The sequence below is a fragment of the Lissotriton helveticus genome, chromosome 9 (genome assembly GCF_964261635.1).
Source record: "Lissotriton helveticus chromosome 9, aLisHel1.1, whole genome shotgun sequence".
Lineage (NCBI taxonomy): Eukaryota > Metazoa > Chordata > Amphibia > Caudata > Salamandridae > Lissotriton > Lissotriton helveticus.
The window spans coordinates 586,635,602-586,661,393 of NC_136070.1; the positions used below are offsets into that span (position 1 = coordinate 586,635,602).

A 25,792-nucleotide genomic window follows, 5' to 3' on the forward strand; every position below is an offset into this window, starting at 1 on the left:
ATGGTTACCTGCTTGTGTCTTATTGCAGTTCCTCAATCAATGGTTTCCTAACCAAGCTGATGATATGGACAAACGGGAGCAGATGTTAGCGGTTTTTCTTAAGTTTATCTGCATCTTCTTCATCATCTCTCTTTTGTTACCTAGATGACAGGCCTTACACAACAAGAAAGATGAAGGACAATGATTGAGAAGACTATTTATAAAGACTCTAGTGTAACACATTCGTGCTCTCCATCTGTAGTTCATCACCCAGGCCTGCTGGGATGCCTGGTTTTTCTTCATTGTCTGTCAACCATTTACCTGGCTCCTATTGAATTAAAGAAAGAAAAGCATCATATTCGCCTCCATGTATTTAATAAAATTAGGACTTTCCCCACATGTTTATTTGGAAAATCCGCATTTATAGACATGATTTTTGTACAGTTCGATTTACCTTGGTAAGTGCTAAGAGTAGTAAAAAAACAAATTATCTTTGGTCTTTTATAAGTTCTATATGATCCAAACTTTTTTTTTTAACTTTTGCCTCGTCATTTATTGTGAAATCTTGCAGCATTTCATCATCCCTAATAAATATGAAATAAAAAGATAATATTGCAAAATTATAGAAAACTTTACAGATCACAATGTCAATTGTACATCTGATCTTTTATGATGGATTTTTGTAGACACACAAAACCCATATTTGGGCATAACATTATACACTATCCAGGCCTAAAGCAATGCACACTATCCATTATTTGTTGCATGCATTTGATCAGTGGGGAAAAAACTAAAGGTAGAAATAGATTTCAGAATGATAAAACAGGATAATAGATGGAAATAAGCAAATTGCCTATGTAATGAAAAATAGCAATGCCATTTTATTGTTGGGCACCTCCGTTGGGTCGGGTGGTAATTGTTACTCCACATTATGAATCAGATGTCCTATTAAAATCATATGGAAGCGTGCTAATGTGTTATTATATGTTCTCTTACCGCCCCTATAAGAAAACCAACATCCTTGTAGACCCATATAGAACGAATAGGCCATGTTACATCGCATGGGTTTACAGCGCATGCCATTACAACAACCGCGTTGTTACATTGCATACCATTACAACGAAAGTCATTACAACGACATGCGGGGGGGGGGGGGGGGGGGGGGGTGTTCCTGGATTTTGAATAGTATAATTACTATCCCAAGTCCAGTCGTGCAACAGTAGGGAAAGTGTTGGATTTTAAATCCAACACCTTCTGCCCCCTACAGCAAGTCGCTGTAATGACTTGCGTTGTAATGGTGCGCGATGTAACTACGCGGTCGTTGTAATGACCGTATTGTAATGGCATCCGTTCTATCGCATGCGTGGTAACAATGTTTTCCATATAGAACATGGAAAGTATAAGGTAGAACCAAGACATGTCAACTTTTCTGACAATTTTCATGAAACAAATCTAATGTATTTGCAGTTTTGCTCCTTTGGCAGTTCAACAGGAACTTAGCAATAGCATCCATTTCTGAAATGTAGCCTGCCATTCAAGGAATTTCTTGGAGGTGGCTTGCATATATTGTGCCACATTTCTTCACCTATAATATCATAGGAGCAGATTCCTCATTGACAAAGGAAAATCGACTGGAGTACAGCTGTGAAGGTGTGCATTCTCACGCTACTCACATTGAAAACTGAGCAATACATATGATCATTCAAACAGGAAATAGAAAAAGGGGAAGGCTTGGAATCCACTCATGTCGACAACGGAGAATTTGGCAAGAAATTATCGATATTTAATTTGCTTATGCTTTATGGCATGGGCATCCATGCATCAAGGAAAACACAACAAAATCATAAATTTATCTAAAAAATAAATAAGTCTAGAGAATGAGATGTGAGGTCACTGATGATCCCACAAAGTTCCAGTAGCCAAAACACCCTGCTCAAACCAGATGCCAATAAGTAATGACATGGATATGTTTGTGCCTTGCGTGTTCTACTGGGAAGGGGGCGGGCAAAGATTGACTGCCATATGTAAGTCTTCTAGCATATGGCGTTGAAGAAGTCAAAGAAAAACAAAAGCCATCATTTGAATCAGCAATAAGGCAGCTTCTAAAACACAGTGCCTATGCTGGAGTAACTATTCAATCACTAGGCCGTAGCCCAAATAGTTATGTTCAAACATGATTTCCCGAAGAGTTAGTAGGAGTCCTCCCACATGTGACCACAAATTGAGGTAAGCTTCATTCAAGGAGCCCATGGTGGAAACGCAATGTAACGAGTCTTAATCAAGAGCTTAAACCGACGCTACAGTTATAATATAGGCCACAGAAGTATATATATATATATATATATATATATATATATATATATATATATATATATACACACACACACACACACACACACATACTTCTATGGTCTATATTATAATTAGAACGTTGATTTAAGCTCTTGATTAAAACTATGCATATATACATCTACTTTAAAACAGAAACGATCTAGAGGTCAATCAACCTTTAATAACAAGTGAGGTAAGTGAAGAGAAAGAACCTTGAATTGTCATCACTCGTCAAGCAGCATAAAACAGCACATATCTAATAATGTCCTTCTTGTTGTTGTCTTGAAAGTTGATTGCATTAAGGCTTACGTGTGGACTTTCACAAGAAAAGGTGATCCATGAAGGCCAAATCCACTAAATAAGTATGCAATGGTAAAATAAAAGTAGTCTTAATCTGCAGAGAACATCGACACTTGGCTCAGCAACCCTCCATCCCACCTTAGTGGGACATGGTCACAAAGGTCCTTTGGGGTAGCACAAGTGTTGCGCGCTTCCACACCCCATTGAGCAGTGGACACCATCTTCTAATTTAGTCTGCTGTGAATATCCTGCTGGAGATGTCATCCAGTAGCCAGTCCACGCCTATCAGAAGGTTCTCGCCAGTGACTGCACTGCAGCCCTGAATGCACCAGTGATGGCTTTTGATGTTGTCCAGCTCCAAGGCCTGCAAAGGAAAAAGGAAACAGTACACATGTATAACTTCTTGTAAAGTTAAGATATGGGCAGGGTTATCAGTGAACTGATCATACCTACAGTTTGCAAAGGTGACTAGCGCCATATTACAATGCAAGGGACATCTGATGTCATCTCACTGCAGAAACTCACATTAAGGAGTATTAATCAAGCACCATGTTTACTAATTGGATTACATCGTGTTACTCACCGCTGCCCCATTCATCAGCAGGTGATCTACTAGCTGTTGGTGTTCTCAAGGTTGGTGCAACATAATTGGAGGTGGGTGGCCGAAGGGGGTTGGCTCATGTGATCTGTGCGTGAGATACCACAGAGGTTGGATCTTACACTGTGTTCGGGAGATGGCAGCACTACGGTGAGGCAATGCTTTTCAGGAGTAAGGTTGCTTTACTAACAGCAGAAAATGGTGGTCATAGGCAAACGTTTGAGGTTAATGGTGAATGTACAGTTGTGGGGGGGCAGGATTAAGTGTTACACATTAGGTTCTGTTGGACTACCACTTCCCTTCTGTCAGTCTTTGGGTCCCTTGCTTTGTACCTTTCTGCTGAACACATACCTCCCTGCCCTTATTGGTCTGCATCCCGCTGATCCTGTCTGCGCGTCTCCTGGCCTCAGTGTTCTTGCTTCTATTGCCCAGAGCCTATGTTTTGACAGTTCCATGCCAGTGACTATCTTCCTGTGTCTGTTTGTCTTATGATGGTGCCTGAGCCCATGCAGAGAGCTAGATCAGTCTGAACAGTATCAGTACAGGTGGCAATAAGCCGAGTTGTCAGTAAAGCAGCTGGGATAGGTTTTAGTACAGGCATCAGTGTAGATGTCCGCCTACATACAGGTGCCCGCCTATATTAGGACTAGGTGAAATTTCCGTTACATGGGTGTAATACTGCATTATGGGAAATGCTCGAAATTATGCTATTATGCCATATCGCATAATTATATGCCATTCACAGCCAAAAATGTAGCATGAGTCCATAGGAACAACGCAAATAACCAGAATGAGTGTGGCTGGTGTTTGCAGCATTTTTTATTTCTGCAGTTTTATTAGCGCAACATGCGTCCTCGTGTCCAAAATGGATGCGAGGAAGCATTTTGCACTAAAATCTAGCATATGCAGGTTTTGCTTTTTTGCATACTTAACTGCCATATTTTTATAATTTTGTGTAATTAAGTAGAATCAAATAATGTAATTTTGCACAACTCTAGTTTATATGCCAACAAAGATGAGTAAACCTCGTAGTGCAGGTGCTGCTGTGATAAAAGTTAACATAGCACAGGTGGTCCTGATGACAGAGGGAGAAAAGTGTTTTATCAAATAGAACTGGCTCTGGAGTGGATGCTCCTAGGGTATGTTTGTTTTGGAAAGAAAACACATTACGTTTATAGTATAAACATAATGTTTTTTCTTCCCAAAACAAACATATGCTAGGAGCACCCACTCCAGAGCTAGCTCTCTTTGATAAAACACATATACCAGGGGAAGTGAACTGGCTCCAGTACCTTTCCTCCCGCTCCTTTTGATTCTTAATAAGAAGGAGAAAAGTGACACAGTAAGAAGCTGCATGAGCAAGCCTGTAGCTGCTGAGGACAAAGAAGTTACCCTGAAAAATGGCTTGCCAGTTGCTCATCTGGGATGTAAGCAGGACAAGCAACAGAAGTGCTCAGGCTGCAAATGGCTGGCCATGCCACAGAGGGGTCATCTAAAAAAAACCAGAATAAGTAGCATCGGAAGGCATACAAATTTGCCCAGAATACCTTTACATCAGCACTAGAATGTTATGAATCTTTCTTTCAGGACAGAGACTCAGTTTAGTAGAAGGAAAGTGCTGCCATACACTGCTGGTCCCCCCACAGCACCGAGAACCACATAGTTTCAGCCCATAGAACCTCAAAATGCTCTATTGGTTGAAACCCGTGACTTGACAGCCTGTCCGCCACGGAGTCAACTAGTAACTGTAAATTTGCCATACTTCAGTGCATCCTACACTGCTGACATTTTGGTGTTGGGACATGCCCTCTTCTCCAATGCTGCTGCTGTTCATTGCTCATCCATATGCACCACTGATAAAAAAATTCCATTGAGGACTCCATCAGTATTTTAAAGTAGGTCCGAAATAAGGGGGTAATCTTAACCTTTTGAGCTGGTTCCATAGCTTTTATATATCTCCCCCTTGCAGAATCGGCTTTATGGTTGAGCCCAAGCTTTTTGGCAGTGACGAACTATGGGTGGGCTTGGCACATTATCTAACTTTCCTGTGTTCTCTGCCTCTGCACATTTTCCTTGTGGCAGCACTTAAATAATGGGTTGGGAACTAGCCTTGTAAATGTCTTTATGGGCGCTTCCTATGACGTACCTGGGTTTTTTATTCTGCCGTCACCCTCTACCTTGACTCCTCAAGTACCACGTTTTTAATCTTTTCTCCCAAAGCCCCCTGGATTCTTTGCCTCCTTACCCCTATATTAACATTAACAGAAGGTGCCAAATCAGCAAAATCTGCAACCGTCCACTAACACCGCAGCCTCCGTCTCTTGAGGTTTTTCCGCAGCGACCAGTTGCTTGCAACTGTGCCCTCCATACTTGGAACTGCCCTATCTCCCCTCCTTTTAAGGAGATATTGGCAGCAGCTCTCCGCCATCTGCAGTGCCCGAGCACGGCTCTCAACCAGCGCTTTGCCTTGGTCTTGAGATCAGCTGAGCCCGCCGTGGCTCCCAGGAGTATGCTCCCGTGACCCACCTGGCTGCCATGTGCGTTGAAACAGAAATTGTTGAACGTGGATGGGGTAGCTTTTGAAATTAGATAGGATGTCTCCCGGATTATCCTCAACAGGCAGTAGGGAGTTGGGAAAGAGGATAGCCATGTTAAGGAAACTAGGGGCCACATCCCAGCTGAAATTTCTTGCTGCTCTTGGAGTCATGCATAATAACAAGATGTGTAACTTCAGGGGATACAGGGAGGTCGATGATCTGAAGAGGGATATCAGTCAAAACAGTGCTAGCTGAGAATAACTGCAGCCGGTGGAAATAGTATTAGAAATTCTCTATCCTTGCATTTCTTGCTTTACAATTTTATTGGTCTTCTCTACTACAGTTTGTTTTGGAGTTTATGGGGATACTCTGCTTCGGGGCGGAGGGTAAAGAAGGCACAGACAACAGGAGGGAGGACGGGATTGTAAAGAAGGCACCAAAGAACGTGGTGTCTGCAGTAAGAGAAACTGGATAAAGAAAATAGTGCTCACAGTCTAAATAACACGTACCGTGTAACAACCGAAGTAAAGGGGCCAGTCGCCACGGGAGGTGACAAATGAAGAGGACGCGGTACTAAGAAGGGACTAACAAGCCTATACGAATCAGAAGCCAGCATTTAGGATGGACAAGTCACTGGCAAATATGGGCAGAGAGTGGGCGAAGCTTATATTCCCTACTCCACTACAGTAGATTGCCAGAGCAGTGCAGGTGCGCTGGCTCACGCTCGACCTAAAAAATGAAGCACGGATTGAAACTGAGGGATTATTGAGCGATGATGTCACTCGGATATAACATTAAAAGAAACGCTCTACCGAAACTTTCTTGCAATATGTGGTTTGGTTAGAATCCTGCAGGAGAAAGGCATGCCACAATACAATCAACCAAAAAGAAATAAATACAGAAAAGAAATAAAAGAAAGTGAAGACTGTGGAAGCAGCATTATAGCAAGGACAGAAAATGGCAAACAAGAAGTTGAAAGTAATGCACACTTAAGAGGCCGCGAAGCGCAGGCAGCAACCAATGAAAGGGAACTATACTCGAAGAGCTGTCACAAAGTGCTGTGTCCAAATAAAAAAGTTGCTGTATTTTGCATAAATAATGTGAGCCTAAAACCAAGCTCCAAGTCAATACGCCTATTTGACTTGCATCAACCCGCTAAGTACAAAGCACAAAAACCTTACTAGCGAGCACTCTAATTTTTTTTTCTCACATATCCATTCGCTTAAACTAGTTTTTGCAGTATTTATACTTTGAAAATAAATGCTAAAGTGCTTTCTTAATGATACTGCTTTCCGGCGACCTCATGCAACTTCATATCGGTCAACATGAAAAAACACCATGTTATTTCTAAAAGGTCCCCAACTGCCATCTAACCCTGAACCTAGCTTTGTTGTTTTCTTGATTACCTTTTGACTACACAATCCATCGCAATATATGCTACCAAAAAACACACCATTTCATGTTATAACCAGATAAAAAAGAGAAAGCTAAAATATATTTACCCCTCAAGTATAGCCATATTTTAAACAATCATGTTAAAAAATATTGTACTATATCACATTCATTTAAGTCCCCAGCTGGTTATTTGACCGCTGGGAGTGTCGTCAAAATTCAAATAAGTACACTATTTCACAAAAAGAAAATGGTTATAACATTACGGCTGTACTTTAATAGAAAAAAAAGAGCATTTCACTTGTCCCCTTAACTATACTGCACTTGTCACCTTTAAGCCTGGAATTCTGTGTCTGGACCAGAGGCGAGGATTCTTTTTTTTCCTTCACATTAATTACGTTACTTTGCCCATGACCACCAGGGAAAAAAATATAGGCGTCATTTAATCCATGCAGTGTGGCCCAAACATAATCCATCGTCTCAGTCTGCACTCCTCCTTTCTTTGTTGGTCAGCGGCCAGTTAAATCATGTTTTTCTGTGCTCTTACTTGAACCTGTATTTGTCGGTTTATGATAGTTGTCCGGGATCTGCTTTGGTTGCGCTTCATCATTGCAGACTTTTGCTTTCCAGATTCCCGAATGCAGTTGCAGGACTGCTAATGCGCTCCTCACACGACTTCTCCATTTATTTTTGACCGCGGTGTGGCTTTACGCCCGCTAGAGGGCGTTGTTGCCTGCGCATCTTCGCGGCTCCGCAACGCATGTCTCCTACACAGCGGAGTTAGATGCGCGCCGTCAGAGCCTGCAGCTGAGCATTGTCCGTCTGATGACCCGGTGACACCCCGTATTTTGGGGTCTGTATTCGCCATTGCACTGTTGATTTGATCCTCCTACTCGTCTGTATCTAGTGACACCAAATTATGTTCTGCGGGGTCAGTATTGTACAACTGCGCTGGCCAGTTGTACGACACTGTCCCAGGCAACCTAACATATACTATCGCGGGGTGTCCACCCCCCACCAGAGCTTGCGCCCATTGAATTGTTTCCTCTGTCCCTCCCACATGTCCTGGGCTCCCACCCAGCACCATATTCATATGATCTGCCCATACCAAATCTAATCACCATTGCAGATGGTGACCCCAGGGCATAGCGCAAAGTTTAGGTATCCCCTAGTTGTCATTAACAGCCTCCCAGGCTCACTTTCCTTCCTCTAGAGGGAGGACGAAGTTTACGAGGTGGTGGACACCTTTCATTTACAGGGAGGTAAATGAGGCGATGGGTCCCCTAGACTAGCACCTCCCAATCAGATTGTGCTAAGACTGTGCAAAAATCACCAAACCTACCCCACCTGAACTCACAAAGCCCCACTCCCCTCCAAGACGCCCCGGGCGAGAGTTCCCCAACCCAGAAGAAAAAACCCCAACACAGATGTTGACCTTGACACGTTTGCCTATCTCAAAAAGGTACAGGGTTTCCACATCAAGTTTTACAGGTGTCCTCAGCAGATATCCTGACAGCGGCCCATATGTTTCTCTCAACACCTCACCATCTTATTGATGAGGAGGTTGTAGCCCTCCTACAGAAAGGGCCTATTTGCAAATCGGTGACAAATCCCAATGGTTTTCTAAGCAATCTTTTTCTGGCCAACAAGAGCGACAGCGGACTCAGACCAGTTATCAATATCAGGCACTTCAATGAGATGCTGCTTGACCACCACTTCAAGATGGAAGGTATTCACCAACTCAGAAATGGTTTGCTTCCGTCAGACTGGATGGTATGCCTAGATCTAAAGGATTGTAGAAGATAACAGGAGAATAAACCCATCAGCCTTGTTGGGATTGGGGTAGAGAATTATACATAATGAACAATATCCCAACCGGTAGTTATTTGGAGACAGTTATTAAGGATATCTGTACAGTATTATCCAGACAGAAAAAGGCGACTCAATTTGATTATCTATGTGCTCAAGGCATCATTTTATAAACATTCCAAAAGTTAGAGGACAAACATAATTAACAGTTAATATCAACACTGCAATTATTAAATAATACGTGACAGCCCAAGGTTGTACATTTTTGCGGTAACCACTGTGCGAAAGGCGCCTAGAATCTCGCAGCGAGATTCTAGGCGCATTTCGCACAGTGGTTACAGCAAAAATTGAAAATGAATAACAATCCTCCGGAACTAATTTGAAACCACTCTGCTGTTTTTATTCACTGTAAATAATTGTTCACTATACACCTTGCGCCGTCCACGTTGCTCTCACTGTCACTTGTGTCGCCGTAGTGTCACTCACTTTGCACCCGTGCACCTTGTACAACCTTGGGCTGTCACGTATTATTTAATAGTTGCAGTGTTGATATTAACTGTTAATTAGGTTTGTCCTCTAACTTTTGGAATGTTTATAAAATGATGCCTTGAGCACATAGATAATCAAATTGAGTCTCCTTTTTCTGTCTGGATAATACTGTACAGATATCCTTAATAACTGTCTCCAAATAACTACCGGTTGGGATATTGTTCCTTATGTATAGATCTAAAGGATGCATAACCGATTGTCTCCATTTTCCCCCCTCACCCTCAGTTTCGGCAGTTCGTCTGGTGTTGCCAGACCTTCGAATTTGCCACACTGACATTTGGCTTGTTGTCGGAGCCTTGGCGCTTCACAAAGGTCCTCAAGCCGGTGGTGGAGTACCTCAGGGTGCAGGGGAAAAGGCAAATTGTCTACTTGGAGGACATGCTCCTTCTGTCCCAGTGCCCTAGAAACGTACTCTGCACCTCCAGATGCGAGTGAATCTCTTACAGGACATGGGATTTGTTATCCACGAAAAGAAGTCACTGTTATCCCCAGCCCAGAGATCAACCTTCTTAGGGTTCGTAATAGACTGCCCTACGTCCTCTCTGAGCCTCACTTCTCAGGACATGGCAAAGATCAGGCACAAACTTTGTCAAACTCTGGCCAAACCCCACATGTCGCCGAGACAGATTGTGTGTCTCATTAGCCTCTTCGCCATCTCAATTCAGACGATCTTCCAAGGTCCCCTCCACTATTGGGCTCTTCCGACCCTCCAAGCCCATTACTTGCAGAAAGGCCAATCTGTACAGTTAACTGACAAGGCAAGGGAAGAGATCAATTGGTGGCTTACCCACATGGAGTAATGGAATAGGTGGACAATCTTCAGTTCCACACAAGACTTTGTGATCGCATCAGATGCCAGCAGGTCCGGCTGGGGCGCCAGGTATGGGGACTTTTCCACAGGAAAAAGTTTGTCACCACAAGAACAGAGCTTACAAATCAATTGTTTGGAGCTTCTTGCCGGTTCGTTTGCAATTCAGTGTTGGACAAAGGACAAGATTCAAGTCCTGTATCCTCTTAAAGATGGACAGCGCCTCAGCAGTATGACATATCAATAATTTGGGAGGCACCAGGTTCAGAGCACTGGCAGACCTGGTGAAGAACTGTTGACATTTTTGTCTCGAGAATCATGTCTTCATCACAGCGGAGTATCTTCCGGGCCAAGCAAACCAAGTAGTGGACTGGCACTTTCGGCATCTCCAAGACTCGAGCCAATGGAAACTGGACCCTCACGTCTCCAAAACTCGAGTCAATGGAAACTGGACCCTCACGTCTTCCCAATGGAAACTGGACCCTCACGTCTTCCCAATGCTCACTGACAGGTGGGGTTTGTTCACAATAGATTTGTCTGTCTTCCGTCTCAACCACCAGCTTCCCTGGTTCTTCCGCTGGAGGCCGGACCCTCAGGCAGTGGCGACAGACTCATTCCTCCAAGATTGGAGTCAGGAGAAGGGTTATGCGTTTCCTCCTTCTCGATGATCAGCTGGGCATTGGCAAAGGTGTGGTCTCAACGGGCCGAGGTGGTCATGATAATGCCCATATAAAAGTCTCAAGTACGGTTTCCTGTTCTGATGGAGCCTTCCAGGGATTCGCCAATCTGCCTCCCCCACTTTCTTCACAGTCTAATAAGCCTGAATCTCGTGCTGCATCGGTTAGTGGTGGAGGAAGCCTTACAACTGATGGCGTGGCGGATTACATGCAGCGTTAGATGCTGTCAGGGCTTTCACAACACACTGAGTTCCTTCCCACGAGGGCGAGGGTGGACAGGACAACCAAGCACTACCAGTCTGCCTGGACAAGATGGGTGTGCTGGTGATTGCTTTGGGTGCGGGGGGGGGGATATCCCGTGGGCACAAGTGTAGTGCAGGTGCTCAATTTTCTGTCCAGCTGAGCCGAGGACAGGCTAGCATACCGTTTAAATGCTTTCCAATGCGCTATTTCAGTTGGACATACTCCCATCAAGGGTGCCCCAGTGGGAGAGCATCCTTTGGTTTCCAGCTGCTAAGTGGGATTCGACTCTCCCTTCCAATGAACCCTGCTACTCAGCACTTTGGGATGGTAACTTGGTCATAAACCTTTTCTTATCCTGGCAACCGAATAGGTTTTTGTTGCGAAAGAACACTATGCCAAATTGGCAATGCTACTGCGCCTGATTTATTGCAGACACATTTCAGATGTGAGGGCCCTTGATATCTTAGGCAGAGTGTTTTTCCTGGAGAGGGTGTCTTTGACGTTAAGTAGATGCATTTAATCCAACACCTGCATAAGATCCCACCAGGCTTTTTGGGATTCGCCAAAACTAAGTGTGGTTCTATGCCCTAAGGAGTATGAAGACATGACCGATTTAAGTCCGCCCTCCAGGCAAAATACAGCTTCTCACTGCATTGCGAAAACCGTCCAAAGCGGTGTCTTTACCTATGACAGCACGATGGGTTTGTTGGGCTATGCAGAAGGCTGGTATAGACACTAAAGTATTTGCGGTGCATTCAGCAAGTGGAGCATTGGCCTCAAAGGCTTTTTGACTGGGAGCACATTTAGAGGACTTAATGCATGCAGCTGACTGGTCCAGAGCCTCTACCTTTAAAGGCTTAATTTAAACTGGTGATGCAAGTGGCTTAGTTGATCGGCCCCCTCAAGCTCCCTCTGAGAAGCGGTACAACAGATTAACTCACCAGACTGTCCTGGGACGAAGCTTTGCGGATTCGAGAGGCGGATCAGGCGACGAGAGTGACCCTGGCTGCAATCATGGTCAGAGCACTCCGGGGAGGCTGGCCTTAGATCCTCGGAGCTCCACCACCATCTAGGTGACCAAGGGAGTCCTCCGCTCCGGAGAGGTGCGGCAGCTCCGTAAAGTCGGGACCCACGTGATTGCAGAGTCGGGGCTCCGACTCACGCTACCGCAACAATGACGCCTGACGGGGAGATGGCCGCCCGTAATGGAGCAGTCACTGGGTCCAGCCCTCAATAAGATCAGGGAGTGATCCTGGAGACCTGGATCCTCCCGATCGAGTGAAAGTGGGTCATTTGCGACCCTCGGGTGAGGCCAGGACGTCCCGAGTCGGGAGAGGAGATCCGGGACCCAATACAGCAGGAGTCCCAAATACCTGACTTACAAATGGCTGTCACTACTTAGAATCGAGACAGAAAGTGGCCTGCTAAAAGGCCATAGGAAGACCCCAAACTATCTCGAGCCCTCCTGAAAATGTAAAGCGGGTCATTTGCGATCCCGGCTGATACATAGGATGTCCTGAGGCGGGAACGGAGCCCCAGGACACAACTACACGCAGTAGCCCCCGAATTCCTGACTAAAAAATGGCTGCCACTATCTAAATTGAGACAGAAAGTGGGTTACTTTAAGGCCATACGAAGACCCCGGACTGCCTTGAGTCCCTCAAAACTGCAAGACGGGTTATTTGCGACCCACGCCGTTACACAGGTTGTCTTGAGGCGGAAGTAGAGCCCCAGGACACAACACACCAGGGGCCCCCGTTACCTGACTATAACAATGGCCGCCACCCACAGAATCACAGATGGATGCAACTAATAAGCCACAAGAAGACTCTGGGTACCTGGATCCTCCCATACAAAGCAAAGTAGGTCATTTAGTACCCTTGAAGGCAACTAGGCCGTCCTGAGATGGGAGCGTAGCCCTGGGATACAACACGTCAGGAGCACCAGTTACCTGACCCAATAATGGCCGCCAATGCCAGAACCAACTCAGAGAAAGACCAGCAATAAGGCCAGAAGAAGACCCCCGACTACCTCAGAGACCACTGCAACAACGACTCAAAGGTCAGTGTCTACTAGGGTCCTAATTAAGGACTGGTCACAAGAGACCCGATCCAATGCCACTATAATGCGGCCTTAGGTTCATAGGGCAGTGTAGGCAGCCCCCGGTCGCTTTTCCAACAACACCCTCCTGGGTCCCAAGTCGACGATCCACTGCCACACCAAGTCACAGGTGTCCCTGCCACCTGGAGAGAATATCTTTTTACGATACAGGTCCCTTACTAAGGTATCAGACCAACACTAACTCCAAAACCCGGGCCTAGAGAAACCCTTCCCCGCAAGCCCCCTCACAGCTCCCTTCCCTTCCGAGAGGCTACTCCTCAAGCTTCCCTACTCTCCCACCCTGACAGACAGCACTCTCTCCTCAGCACGGCCTCTCCCCTCCCCACACCGGACGGAATTCGCCTCCTCCTAAACCCAGATTGGTGGCCGACGGCCACGCCAATGGCTGCCTCCCCTCTTACACCTAGCTAATAGTTCCCCTCCGCCCGAGAGGCTACTCCTCAAGCCCTCTTTCCCACCCAACCTGACAGACAGCATTCTCTCCTCCGCATGACACTCTCCCTACTTCACACCTGAGGAAACCCGCCTCCTTCCTAACCTAGATAAGATGCAGCCGGCCACGCTAATGTCTGCCTCCCCTCGAACTCCTAACTACTTGATACCCCACGGTATCCTACCCCCGAAGGATCTTCAACAAGCCACTCAAGCACTGGTGCTCTCCAGAATTGATTATGGGATTGCAACCCTGACTGGAACAGCAAAATCGCACCTAGCCCCCCCCTGAAAACAACCTTCAATGCTGCAGCCAGAATGGTCACAGGAACTAAGAAATTTGATCACATCTCGCCTTCACTCCGGGAACTCAAATGGCTCCCACTTGAATTGAATTGTGAGCCAGCTTCAGAACAGCCTGCCTCAGGCATAAAGCCCTGCACACAGGCAAACCGGAATACTTGGCCGCCAAACTCAAAAGGGCCGGCCAGACCAGGAACCTCAGGAGCTCCAACACTCTACTACTCATCCCACTGAACACTCTTAAGCAAAAAGATCGCGGCCAAATCATTCGCTGGAAACGGACCAAAAATCTGGAACTCCATCCCACCCCACCTCAGAACGATCCCCTCATTCCCAAATTCAAGAACCTGCTCAAAGTCCTCTTCCTAGACCTCTCTCGAGCGAACCGATAAGAGTCAAGGAAGCACCCAGCCGGCTCTCCATCTCACCGTAATTTTGTGACTGTTCACACTGACTCGGATCTAGATAACTTCTTGGTCACCCGTCCTCATGTTCCACCATAATATTTGTATTGTATATTTGCACATAATTGTACATGCTGTGAAGCGCTCTGACACCATTGGGTCCAGCTAGCGCTATATAAAACTCCTAAAATAAATAAATAAAAATAGTATATAATCCTCGCCTCTGGTCCTGACATCGAATGAAACTGTGCCTAGCTTCAGTGAAGGTAAGTTTCACTATTATTAAGGACACAGAGGCAAGGATTATCCCACCAGGCAGTCAAATTAGACGCAGACCCTCCTCAGCCTGGAGTAAGTAAATCTATTTCATTTTCAAATGAATTATTACACTTGTGCTTACTGTGTCGATATGTTCTCTCTGATTGGGATCACAATAATTGTTAATTGACATGAACAGTGAGATCGGATTATACTGGTTGATCAGAACAGTTACTTCTGAAGTCTATCTTTTGCAGGGACTGATGGTTCAAAACAGGACACATGATGGCCGAAATATGGAGTGATTCATGCGAAGAAAGAGGGAGTGCAGGCAGCGGCAATGGACTATGTTAAAGCCATGCTGCAGGGATTAGAGGATTGACTTGTGTGTTTTCCCTGCTGTTCATGGGAAAATTAGTTTTGTGTTACTATTAAAATGACCACTGTGTTTAAAATAATGGAATTAAAGCAAAGGAAGAAAGCATAATCCTCACCACTTTGTCCTTAATAGAATTGAAACTTACCGTCACTAAATCCAAGCAAATTTTTATTCAAGTTGCACTTAATGTGTACAGGTTTATACACATGTTTTCAATGCATGCGAATGGGTTTTCATCATCTCCCTCACATTTCCAGTTTTAATTTTGCAATACATTACGGTGCATTGTCTAGTAAATGGCTAACCACTATTACCAGGCTCCAAAACACACTGAGCTGCACTGGAGATCACAGCGGAGCAAGGCAGAGGGCACTGAGCAACAGCCGGCGAGACATGAACTGGCAGGTAGACACACTGAAGCAATGAGAGATTAATGAGAGTTGTAGCAAGGGATATCATAGCAGGCACTTGGCATGCCGGTCGAGGGCTGGAAGCTATGCTCCGAGTCATTAGGAAGGAGGGAGATGGCAAGAACAAATATTCCCATACAGAAAAGCAAATAGGAGAATACCGATGCCAGGGGAGTGAGGAGACAGTGTGGAGAAAATAAAAAAATAATGTACAGGCATGGCCACCAGAGCAGGACTTAATGAGCCTTAGCTTTAACATGGCAGAGGAACCAGGGAAGAAATAACTCAAGGGCCTGCAGTGCAGGCTGCAAGATGGCACATGATCTCCAAAGCGATGACGAGACGGAGACTGGAAAGGAGCATGCTGGCATGAAAAAGCATGTGGGGAGTGTGTTGTCACACTAACAACAACCAAATGCACTAGGAAAACTAAAGAGAAAAGAGCTGCAGGCACAGGGTAGGAAATTATGTAAAGGAAGACAAGAGTGAAGGAGCTTTAGGAACAGGCAGAAAGCTGGAAGCGATATCAGAAAAGCAATCGGGGGAGGAATAAGAGTGCAGAAACAAAGATTAAATGCTGGACAAAGCGATATACATGCAGGATATCAACAACAAGGGACGGGGGGGGGGCATTTTGGCGTGAAAAAGCAAGCTGAAAACTGAAACACAAAAGGAGCACATCATGGAGTAAGGGGCAACCAAATAGGATATGATTGGGGGAAAAGCAAACTAGGGAGAGAGCACAAAAAACACGCACTTCATGGTGTTCTGAAAGAAAAAAGGCAAATCTTTGAATTTAAGCAGTAGAAGATATCAAAGTCATCCAGTCTACAGCTATTCTCCAGGATGGGGAAAAAGGAAGGAAAGCCATCGAACAAGAAGTAGGCAAATGAGATTGATAAGAAAGCCCACCAATGATAAGCATTGAAGGGGCTGGCCGAATGGGAGTACTGGTATTATCCACAGCAGACCAGCAACAACAGACAGCTAAAAGCTGGTTGTAAGGGAGGCCTTGACAAAAATCAAAGTACATATAATCAACAAGGAGCAAAGAGGGAACATTTTAGGAAAACGTGGTCACCCTCCACTCCATAAACTTCAGCAGCAAATTGACCAAGTTCCCTATGGCAATTATTTTTTAACGTAAACGTGGACTATATGTTTGTCACGGGGTCACGAACTCCCCTTTGCGATCCCTCGTAACTGACTCTCCATCTCCTCAACAAAACTGGTCCGGTCCCTTTAAGGACAGCCTGGACTTCCCGGACTTTGACTCCGCCCCTGTGACGGCGGAGTTTGTCGGCCTATCCGGACTGGCCTCAAGGGAAAGAAAGGCGGACCCGGAAGACGCGAGGTGGTGTGCGGTCGAATACGACTTCGAGCAGAGGAGAGGAGACCGACTTGAAGACGACCGGACGGAAGCAGCATACCCTGAGGACGTCGAAGCCGGGAGAGCTTGCAGCGGAACCACGGACCGGGAGGACGTCGAAGCCGGGAGAGCTGATAGCGCCAAGGGTTGAGAGGTCGTCCCGGAGATTCCACCGCAGGAGAAGCCAGGAGGCCACCGTTCTCTTACTTCGCCCAGCCACGCTCAGGAAGACGCGTGGCTCAGGCAGGTACGGGATCGTTTCAGAACACTCCAGGGATTTAAGAGGGGGGGAACCTGGTAGCAGAGGGAGGAGGGACTATACTAAGGGCACCATTTCTTTTGAGCACTGAGCACCGCACTGATCGGTTTAGTGTCCTCTCTTGATTTATATGGCGACGGTTTTGTTCCTTCCTCACTAATGTTGCCCGCACTCCCTGTCCCATAACCAAAATCAATGATAGAGCTGAGAGCTAACGGCGACGTTTCCTTTCTTTTTCATTATACCCTGGCCAGATGGTGAGGAGAAAAGGAAACCGATCAAAGCCATGGACATACCGAAGATCAGCTGAAAGAAGCCTACCCATCATTTACTTTGAAGATTTGAACTTACTGTCTATAAACTCTAATAAACAACAGTTACTCCTACCCTTCAGTTTTGGCTCCTTCTCTCCTTGTATACCCTTAAGGTTACGTTACAATCATTTTTTGTATAAACAAATTTCTCCCCTATATATTATGGGTAGCAAGTCACACGTTTCTCTTGCCTATTAGATAAAAAGTCTTCATCCCAAACACAAAAGACAGTCTTTCTGAATGCTCAAAAGGAACCGGAACTGATAAACTCAAAGTATATTCAGCTCTCAGCACTCACAAGTGACACGTGAAAAATGTGAAAAGGAGAAATGACCCCTCACGGGCCAACCACCATCGGGATACCTGGCAGGTACTCACCAGTGTTGTGGGCAATGAAACATGTTGGTGTATAGGTAATGGTATGCATGTGTAGCTACCAGCCTTACTTTTTAATGTGATAGGTTCCACGAAGTTAGGAATAAAAGTTGCAGTAGCGTGTTACCTATCATTTTTATCACCTTTTTGATACTTTACACCTTTTTTCACTGCACGTTTTTGTTTGGACACATTCATTTATTTTTGGAGTTATGACCGCCAATGATGATAACAATGGGCTTTCCTGGTGAGTACCTGCCAGGTATCCCGATGGTGGTTCGCCCGTGAGGGGTCATTTCTCCTTTTCACGTGTCACTTGTGAGTGCTGAGAGCTGAATATACTTTGAGTTTATCAGTTCCCGGTTCCTTTTGAGCATTCAGAAAGACGGTCTTGTGTTTGGGATGAAGACTTTATCTAATGGGCAAGAGAAACGTGTGACTTGCTACCCATAATATATAGGGGAGAAATTTGTTTATACAAAAAATGATTGTAACATATAGTCCACGTTTACGTTAAAAATAATTGCCATAGGGAACTTGGTCAATTTGCTGACGAAGAAAAATCAAAGTACACCATGGCAGCAGGATGATAGGCCAAAGCTACAAACGTAATAGGTAGATAACATGCCACAATGGAATTGTAAAGGTCACACATGGTATGCGGTTGGCAAACCGTAACATAATTGGCCTATTTTTAGACAGCATGTTTACTTACCTGTGGTGTCTGTTGGCATTATTGATAATTGATGTTTAATATTGCTGAAATTCAATGGTACTCATGTAATTGCCCTTAGAAGGATGAAAGGCCAGATGAACTAGAAGAAATTTGAACATTTGACCATGTAGATGATGCATTGATGCACCGAGCCACTAGACCCGCAATAGTATATATGTTTCGGACTTAGCGAGAGTAATAAAAGCCTATAACATCAACTTAACGACATATGCCGATGATACCCAGTTGGTAATATCCATACATAGAGACGGCCCTACAATAGCAGCAAATTTTAAAGGGGGCATGAGGGCCATCAGTAGCTGGATGTCCTCCAACTGTTTAAAATTAAACTCCACAAAGACCGAAGTTATGCTGTTTGGCAAGATCCAGCCAACATGGTCCCCCTTTGGTGGCCGGAGGAAATGGGCACTCCCCCTCAGCCAGTCAGTAAAGTTAGAAATTTAGGAGTCATTTTTGATGACAAACTCCTCTTCCACCATCATGTAAATTCAGTAGTTTCCTCATCATTCAATACATTAAGGAAAATCAAGAAACTACTCCCATATCTCCCCAAAACGTCAGGAAAAACACTAATTTCAACACTTGTGTTTTCACGAACTGACTATTGTAATGCCCTCCTCCTGAACGCACAAGAAAAGGTCATCTCTAAACTCCAGATGATACAAAATGCCTCAGCCAGAGTCTTACTGGGCATCTCAAAATTTAGTCCCGTCTCTAAACATCTAAAACAACTGCATTGGCTCCCCATCAGAAGCCGTACAAAATTCAAATCCCTCTGTATCGTCTACAAGGCAATCAACGATGTTGGACCCAAATTCCTCAAGAACTCATTCAAACCTCATACCACTTCCAGAATGCTCCGTTCTAATACTGCCCACTTGTTCAACATACCCAGAACTAGAAGAGTTAACTGGGGAGACAGATGCTTCACTATCGCCGCTGCATAATTGTGGAATTCTCTTCCCCTTAACATAAAAACCAGTCCCACCCGTATCATCTTCAGGAAGCAATTAAAGACATGGCTGTTTTCTCACTAATTTATCATCTTCAGAAAGCACTTAAAGACAGGGTTGCCTTCTTAGTAATCTCATCTCAGTTGTATTAAACATAGCTTACAGCGCCGAGACACCCATGGGTAATTGCAGCGCTTTAAAAATCGCATAAATAAATAAATAAATAGTGTCTTAATGTGTGCTCAGCTGTTATTGGCGGGATGATGAGGTGTAAGAAAAACATTACTCTAAACTAATTTTGGCACTTTTATTAATAACTAGAATATCAGAGGTGATAACCAATGTCAGCCACTGCATGGTCATTTCTTTTAAGGGGAGTTTGTTAACTCACACTTAAGATTACCCTTTCTAATCAACAGGTTCAGGTAGAATCCAAGAAAGGCAGTCGTGATCCCTCAAAGGTGACAACACATATTACAACGTTTTAAATTAATTATACTGATTATTTAAAGTTCCACTAGATCATTTGGGTTGGGTTATGCACTACACACGGTGAATAGTATACACACTGCCTTATCAGACAATCAATGGTACTTGTCTGATGAGTGTGATCGAGGATTCCTACCTCTCGGATGGCATCCTTTGACAAGGCCCCTGGCAGATCCTGCTTGTTTGCGAAAACTAACAATGTTGCCCCTGATAAACGCTGTGGAAAAAGAAAATAATGTCAAAACTGAGGTTATGCCTAGCAGAGAGGCTAAGGCACCAGCTACATACAAAGTTAATATATCAAAAACAACGCCCCCCCATGGAAGGAGTGATCATACAGACCAAGGAATGAATGGAAATCACAATAGATAATAGCCAAGGAATGAATGGAATCTGTAAATGTGAAAGCCAGAGTGGTCTATACGAGGAATCCAATCCTTCAAAGAGTGATCTTGCAGAGCCAGGACTGCTGGAGGTCTCCAACTTTTTAAAAAGTTAAAAATAAATGTTCCCTTTGGCCAAGACCTATGTACACCAATTCACACAAGGAATACAACCACATTCATGCTTCAACAAAATAATTATCAATTCACTCAGAATGTATTAACGCATTTATGTGCAGGCAAATAAGAATTTTTAAAAAAATAATAAATAAAAAACTGTACAGATTTTTAGTCCACGCGGACAATTCATAAAATAGTTGACAACACATGAATTCTAGACGCAATTATCTAAAAAGCGGAATTCATAAACCTGGAAAGGAGAATTCACAAAGACAATCAACTCTGTCTTACAAATGTTAAAGTGGATACATTACAGACAGCACAAAGCATGGGTATGAATTCCCTGTCTGTGACTAACTTCTGACTTATCCAAATTTAACACCAAAACAAACTAGGCGTTGGCGCGTTTCAGTGGTACATTCACAATAGGACCACCTTCTTCAGGCCATAGATTTTTTCTCCTTAGATCAACCATTAATCACACCGGTGCATCTGCACTCCAGTGAAAAGTTCTCCAGATCAGCGGGAGTAAAGAATAGTGTTTCAACAATTTCTTTATTTTTTTTTAATTGGTCAAGCGATTATGGAGCGTAAAAGTGGATTCAATGATAGTCCAATGATGTTGCAACGTTTAAGGATTGACTTCGGTGTCATTTATTATTGTTGATGTTCAAAAACCGGAATACGTCTCGCTCTCATATGTGATGCAAATAACGTGTCTCAATTGTCCCATCTACCTGGCAGCAGGATCACGTTTTCGTGGCTTTTAGTTCCGAAGAAGTCCGCTACTCCTAGTACCAGTCTCCAACTTATCCCTAATGCTGCACACATGCAAAGCCTGACCGTTTGGTCACAATTTTAATATTCTTTTATGACAATTACCCACCTCCTCCACCAGCAGACTGGCAAGTTCCTGCTTGCAGTCCTGCAGGCGCTGGCGGTCAGCACTGTCCACCACCCAGATCAGCCCGTCCGTGCTCTCAAAGTAATTCCTCCAGTACGAACGCAGAGACTTCTGGCCACCGACGTCCCAAATGTTCAGCTTGAAGCTAGCCGCAGAAAGAAAAGGAGCAGAAACATTAGCAATACATGCCGCTCACAAACATCGTGTATTCCTGACACTGAATTGCATAGAACAATCCCCGGGACTCACAGCACAAGATAATAATGAGAATGTAGTGACAAGAGGAGAGCAAAGGGGAACAAAGAGTAAGTCACTCAATCACTTGCGCCTCATAGAAAGCCTACCCTTTGGCCAAGGGAGCATATGCAGTCTTGCTAAAGAAAGATTTAGCTGTGTATTGTAGACAGCATTCTATTCAATACTTTGACATACAGTTAAGATGGGCAACGGGTCTGCCACCAGCTCATGGCTCAATGTCTTTCCTGTCTAACTCAGCTCCCTGCTTCTCACTGGATAGCTTTCATCAATATTTTAGAGTTTGTTCTGCAAGGAGGAGCTTTTTTGGTTTTGTTGCATCTTGGTTAAACAATTGCATCCTACCACTGTTGAACTCAAAGAACTATTTTTTGTCAAGTGTTTCTCTATGGCATTTTACTTTCCTCCTCTACCTCTCGCGCCAGCAGCTTGCTCCCATGCTCTACCAGCCTATGCTCTCACTGTGGCCACACCCCTTTGCCTTTACCCGCGAACAAAACAAACATGGCGGGCCATTGGTGTGGTATTTTCTTTACCAGGGCTTATGCAATATCAGTGCAAGCATTGGCAAAGTCAAAACTGTTGGGGGCCATTTTGGGATGTAATTTTTTTCCCATTTCTTATTATAGCTACACCGTTTCAAGAGCTCAATATAGTTCGTAAAGATGCAATATGAAGTAACTTGGAGGCCATCTTGGATCCGTATAATTAACAAGAGAAAAACAGATCTACAACATGGCTGCCTGGCAGTATTGGCTTTGCCACTGATTGCAACACAAGAGATTGGACTATTCCCAGCCACTTACCAGGTCCAAACCTTCCCTTTTACATGGAAGGCACTCCTAAGGTAAGCCCATGATAGCCCTATGAGCAAGGTGCCGAGTAGTTAAAATGTAGGAAATGTACTTGTGTGTTTTACATGTCCTGATAATGAAATACTGCTAATTTCGTTGTTCACTGTGGCAAGGGCTATCTCTCACACAGGTCATCACCGGAGCTACCTTGTAACCTCTTACAAGTGTAACTTTCAATTGGGACGAGATAGAGATTTGGAGTTTGGGGTCTCTGAACTCACAATTTAAAAATGCATCTTTCAGTGAAGTTGGTTTTTAAATTGCATGTTTAAAAATGCCACTTTTTGAAAGAGGACATTTCCTTGCTTTACCATTCTGTGGAATCCACGCCAGAGAGAGGGAGACAGTTGGGCTGCTTGCTAATTCACTTTAGACAGTCAAACAAAGGGAGCGGAGGTGTGCCCTGATGGCCCATCACCAGGTTGATGGGTCTTAGTTGGTGGGAGGAGTCATTGACACCTGAATAGGCAATGCCTGCACCCATACAAAGCTGTCGCCACACCCTGTAGTGTGTCTGGAGCCAGATCGGGGAAAGGCAGGGTCTTGTGCACTACAAAGGCTTTTCTTTGAAGTTTGCCTATTTCAAAGGCAGAAACTGGTATAAGTATTGGAGCTGTGGGACCCTAACTTCAGAACATTTCTGGACTAAGAGGACATTCTGACCAGGAGGAAGACCATGATGCTGTAGGAAGGACTGGCACTTTGCTTGTTGCTTTGATGTGCTGGGCTGCTGCTGGCTGCTTTTGTTCTGGGAGTGAAAAGACAGGACTTTGCTTTCTACATCCTGCTTTCCAAGGTTCTCCAATGGCTTGCCTCCTGTTAAGAAGACTCAGGGCCAAAGACTTTACCTACCAGTGCTGGAGGCTCTTCTGCCGAGAGCCCTGAATTGCCAGGTGGTCCCTAATCCGGTTCCTTAGCCCGTAGAAGTTGAATCTGGTAAATCTTAGAAGAAAATTCACGTATTTACTCTCCATGCCCGTTGTTAGACCTGTCTGCTTCTGGAGAGACTCTAACCATTATTATTTATTTTTGTCCCCCTTAGCCTTCCAGAGTTTCTATTTTTATTTTTACATATGTCCATCAGGAATTTTTTTAATGCTGTCCGGGGGCTAGGTGTTCCTTGGCGATGACGCCATTTTTCCCTCATAACCTGTGAGGCCTAGTCAGCCCCCTTGAAAATCTAGGGATCTCCAGAGACCTAAGATGGTGTCCACCAACTGCCATAACGGACACCACTGGAGGACAGGTCCATAGGTTAACATTAGGGAACTTTCTAGAATACCCTAGAGAATTCTGCAGGTCTCAGGCCACCCTATATAAGGCCAGTGACCAGCAGCCATTTTGTGCTGACCCCAGAGTAGAGGAGTGAGGCAATGGTGAGAGGAGGTGGACACACTGAGAGCAGCTAGTTTGTCACTGAGGCTGACAGTTACTTCAGAGGATTGTTCCCCCTTCAGCCTTTGACCGATCCCTCTCTCAAGACAACCCCTACTAACAAAGAAATCGAACTACTGAAAGAAGAAGATCCTTTTATCTCAGCGGCCTCAGCAAAACCACCCAGAACACCCTTAACTGTGGGTATTCCTGACTGACCATATCCAGCGCTGTGCTTACCGGTATTGTGGATCAGCTGTAGGAAAGGTGGGCGTCTGTGGCACCTTAGCGCCTTGAAAAGCGAGGGCGCCGTGTCTGCGCAACCTTCCTGAGAGGCCGGAGCTGAAGGTGACTGAGGAGGAGCAGCGGCGCTGTATTAGCGGATTGCGGGACCCCGGGGGCACCAGCTGCGTCAAGCAGAGCAGGTAGTGCTTCCGCGCATGCTCCCAGCGCGCCCGCTATCGAGAGCAGGAGGGGCCTAGGGTCGGGCAGGCCCAGGAGATCAGCGTCAACGTGAAGAGCAGCGTCCTTCCTATGAGCGAGTGCGGAGGCGGAAGAGGTACGAGAGCGTCTGCGCATGCCCGGAGGTTCAGCGCGACTGCCGGCTTAGCTGAGGAGACGCCGGAAGATCTCCAAGAGCGCCGCCTCGTCCACAGTGACCCCCCCTGCGTGCGAGCGCTCTCTACGAGGCCAGCGCCTAAGGCGGAGTCTGACCGGCCAGCCCTAGCGTCCTGATGATAACCGGACCATTGTGCTGAACTGCAACACAGCCTCGGAGGCGGGCGCCAAGTAAAGATCTGTGAACTGTGGCGCACCGACCGCCACGACAGTAAGGAGAGAGGGGGGTTGAGAAAGGAACGTGCTAAATCGTTCTGGGTGTAGCGCTAGTATCACAAATCACAGCGCTTAATCGAGTGACCTGATAACCCAGCAACGTTAAGTCCTGAACTGTGTCAGAATAAGCAAAAGGGGGGGAAAAAGAGTCACATGACCCCAACTTCACTTCTGTAGGCTTCTGACAAGTGGCTATTAAGCTAGAAATTTGTAGGGAACTTAACCTAATATCAGTAGAGAGCTGACAGGTCTTGCTGGAAGGAAGCTTCCCTCAGAAACTCCTAGTATTGGTTGTGAGAAGCTGTAAAACCAGTGGTATTCTTACAAATCACTCTGTGTGTGTAAGCTAACACAAAGTTAAGGTGCAGATAAAAGTATAAAGGGCATACCCCTGAATGTAGTAAATTAACCAGTGAATTGGCAGGTTGTATTGTTGAAATATTGCTGACATGGTGTACTAATGTAAGTAATCCTGCATAAGGTGAAACTAAAGGGTTTCCTGTAAATTATCAAAAGAGTTACTTTTATATCGTACTGAAACCTTGTTATTTGAATGTGGTTTTCTGCCCTTTTTCCACAGCTGGAGGAGTGAAAAGTAATCTCTCTAGTAGAAGTGTAATGACTATTCCTAAAAGTAATTGATGTTGTAACTTGTATGATTTCAAATCCAAAGAGCCATATTATTTTTATAAAAGGTAACGGTATTTTTACAAACAAAGGTGTTGTGTCTTTATTTTAGTGGTTCATCACTGTGTTACTGTGGGTGAGACTTGTAAGTACTTAGCCAACGCTTCGAGTTAGCTGTAGACCACTACTGTGCCAAGCTACCATATGTAGGCTTGGGTAATCTAGGTCCAACATAATTGGTGTTTCAGCGGTGGGATCACGGATTTGTACTTACACTCACTTATTAGTAACGCAGTGCTAACCACAAGACCTCACCTGGAGTTTTCTCCCTGCGGCCCTCCTAATTTATATTTTTGATTTTTCTAAATTTACTTCTGGTGGTGGGTGGAGGTTAACCTCAAGTCACTTGGTGGGTT

General features: G+C 44.9%; 1 protein-coding gene across 2 annotated transcripts in view; it reads right to left on the reverse strand.

The window, feature by feature from the left end:
• Positions 1–504: 504 nt before the first annotated feature.
• Positions 505–25,792, reverse strand: part of ARL2 (ARF like GTPase 2) — a 56,266-nt gene continuing 30,978 nt past the window's right edge. Inside the window, exons 3-5 of one of the 2 annotated variants that reach the window (XM_078660562.1) lie at positions 21,415–21,577; positions 20,162–20,242; positions 505–2,974 (exon numbers count right to left, since the gene is read on the reverse strand). In XM_078660562.1, coding sequence (XP_078516688.1) covers positions 2,840–2,974; positions 20,162–20,242; positions 21,415–21,577 — 379 coding nt within the window. In that variant the 3' untranslated portion in view covers positions 505–2,839. The remainder of the gene's footprint in view (positions 2,975–20,161; positions 20,243–21,414; positions 21,578–25,792) is intronic. The other variant, XM_078660563.1, reaches the window with a different exon arrangement.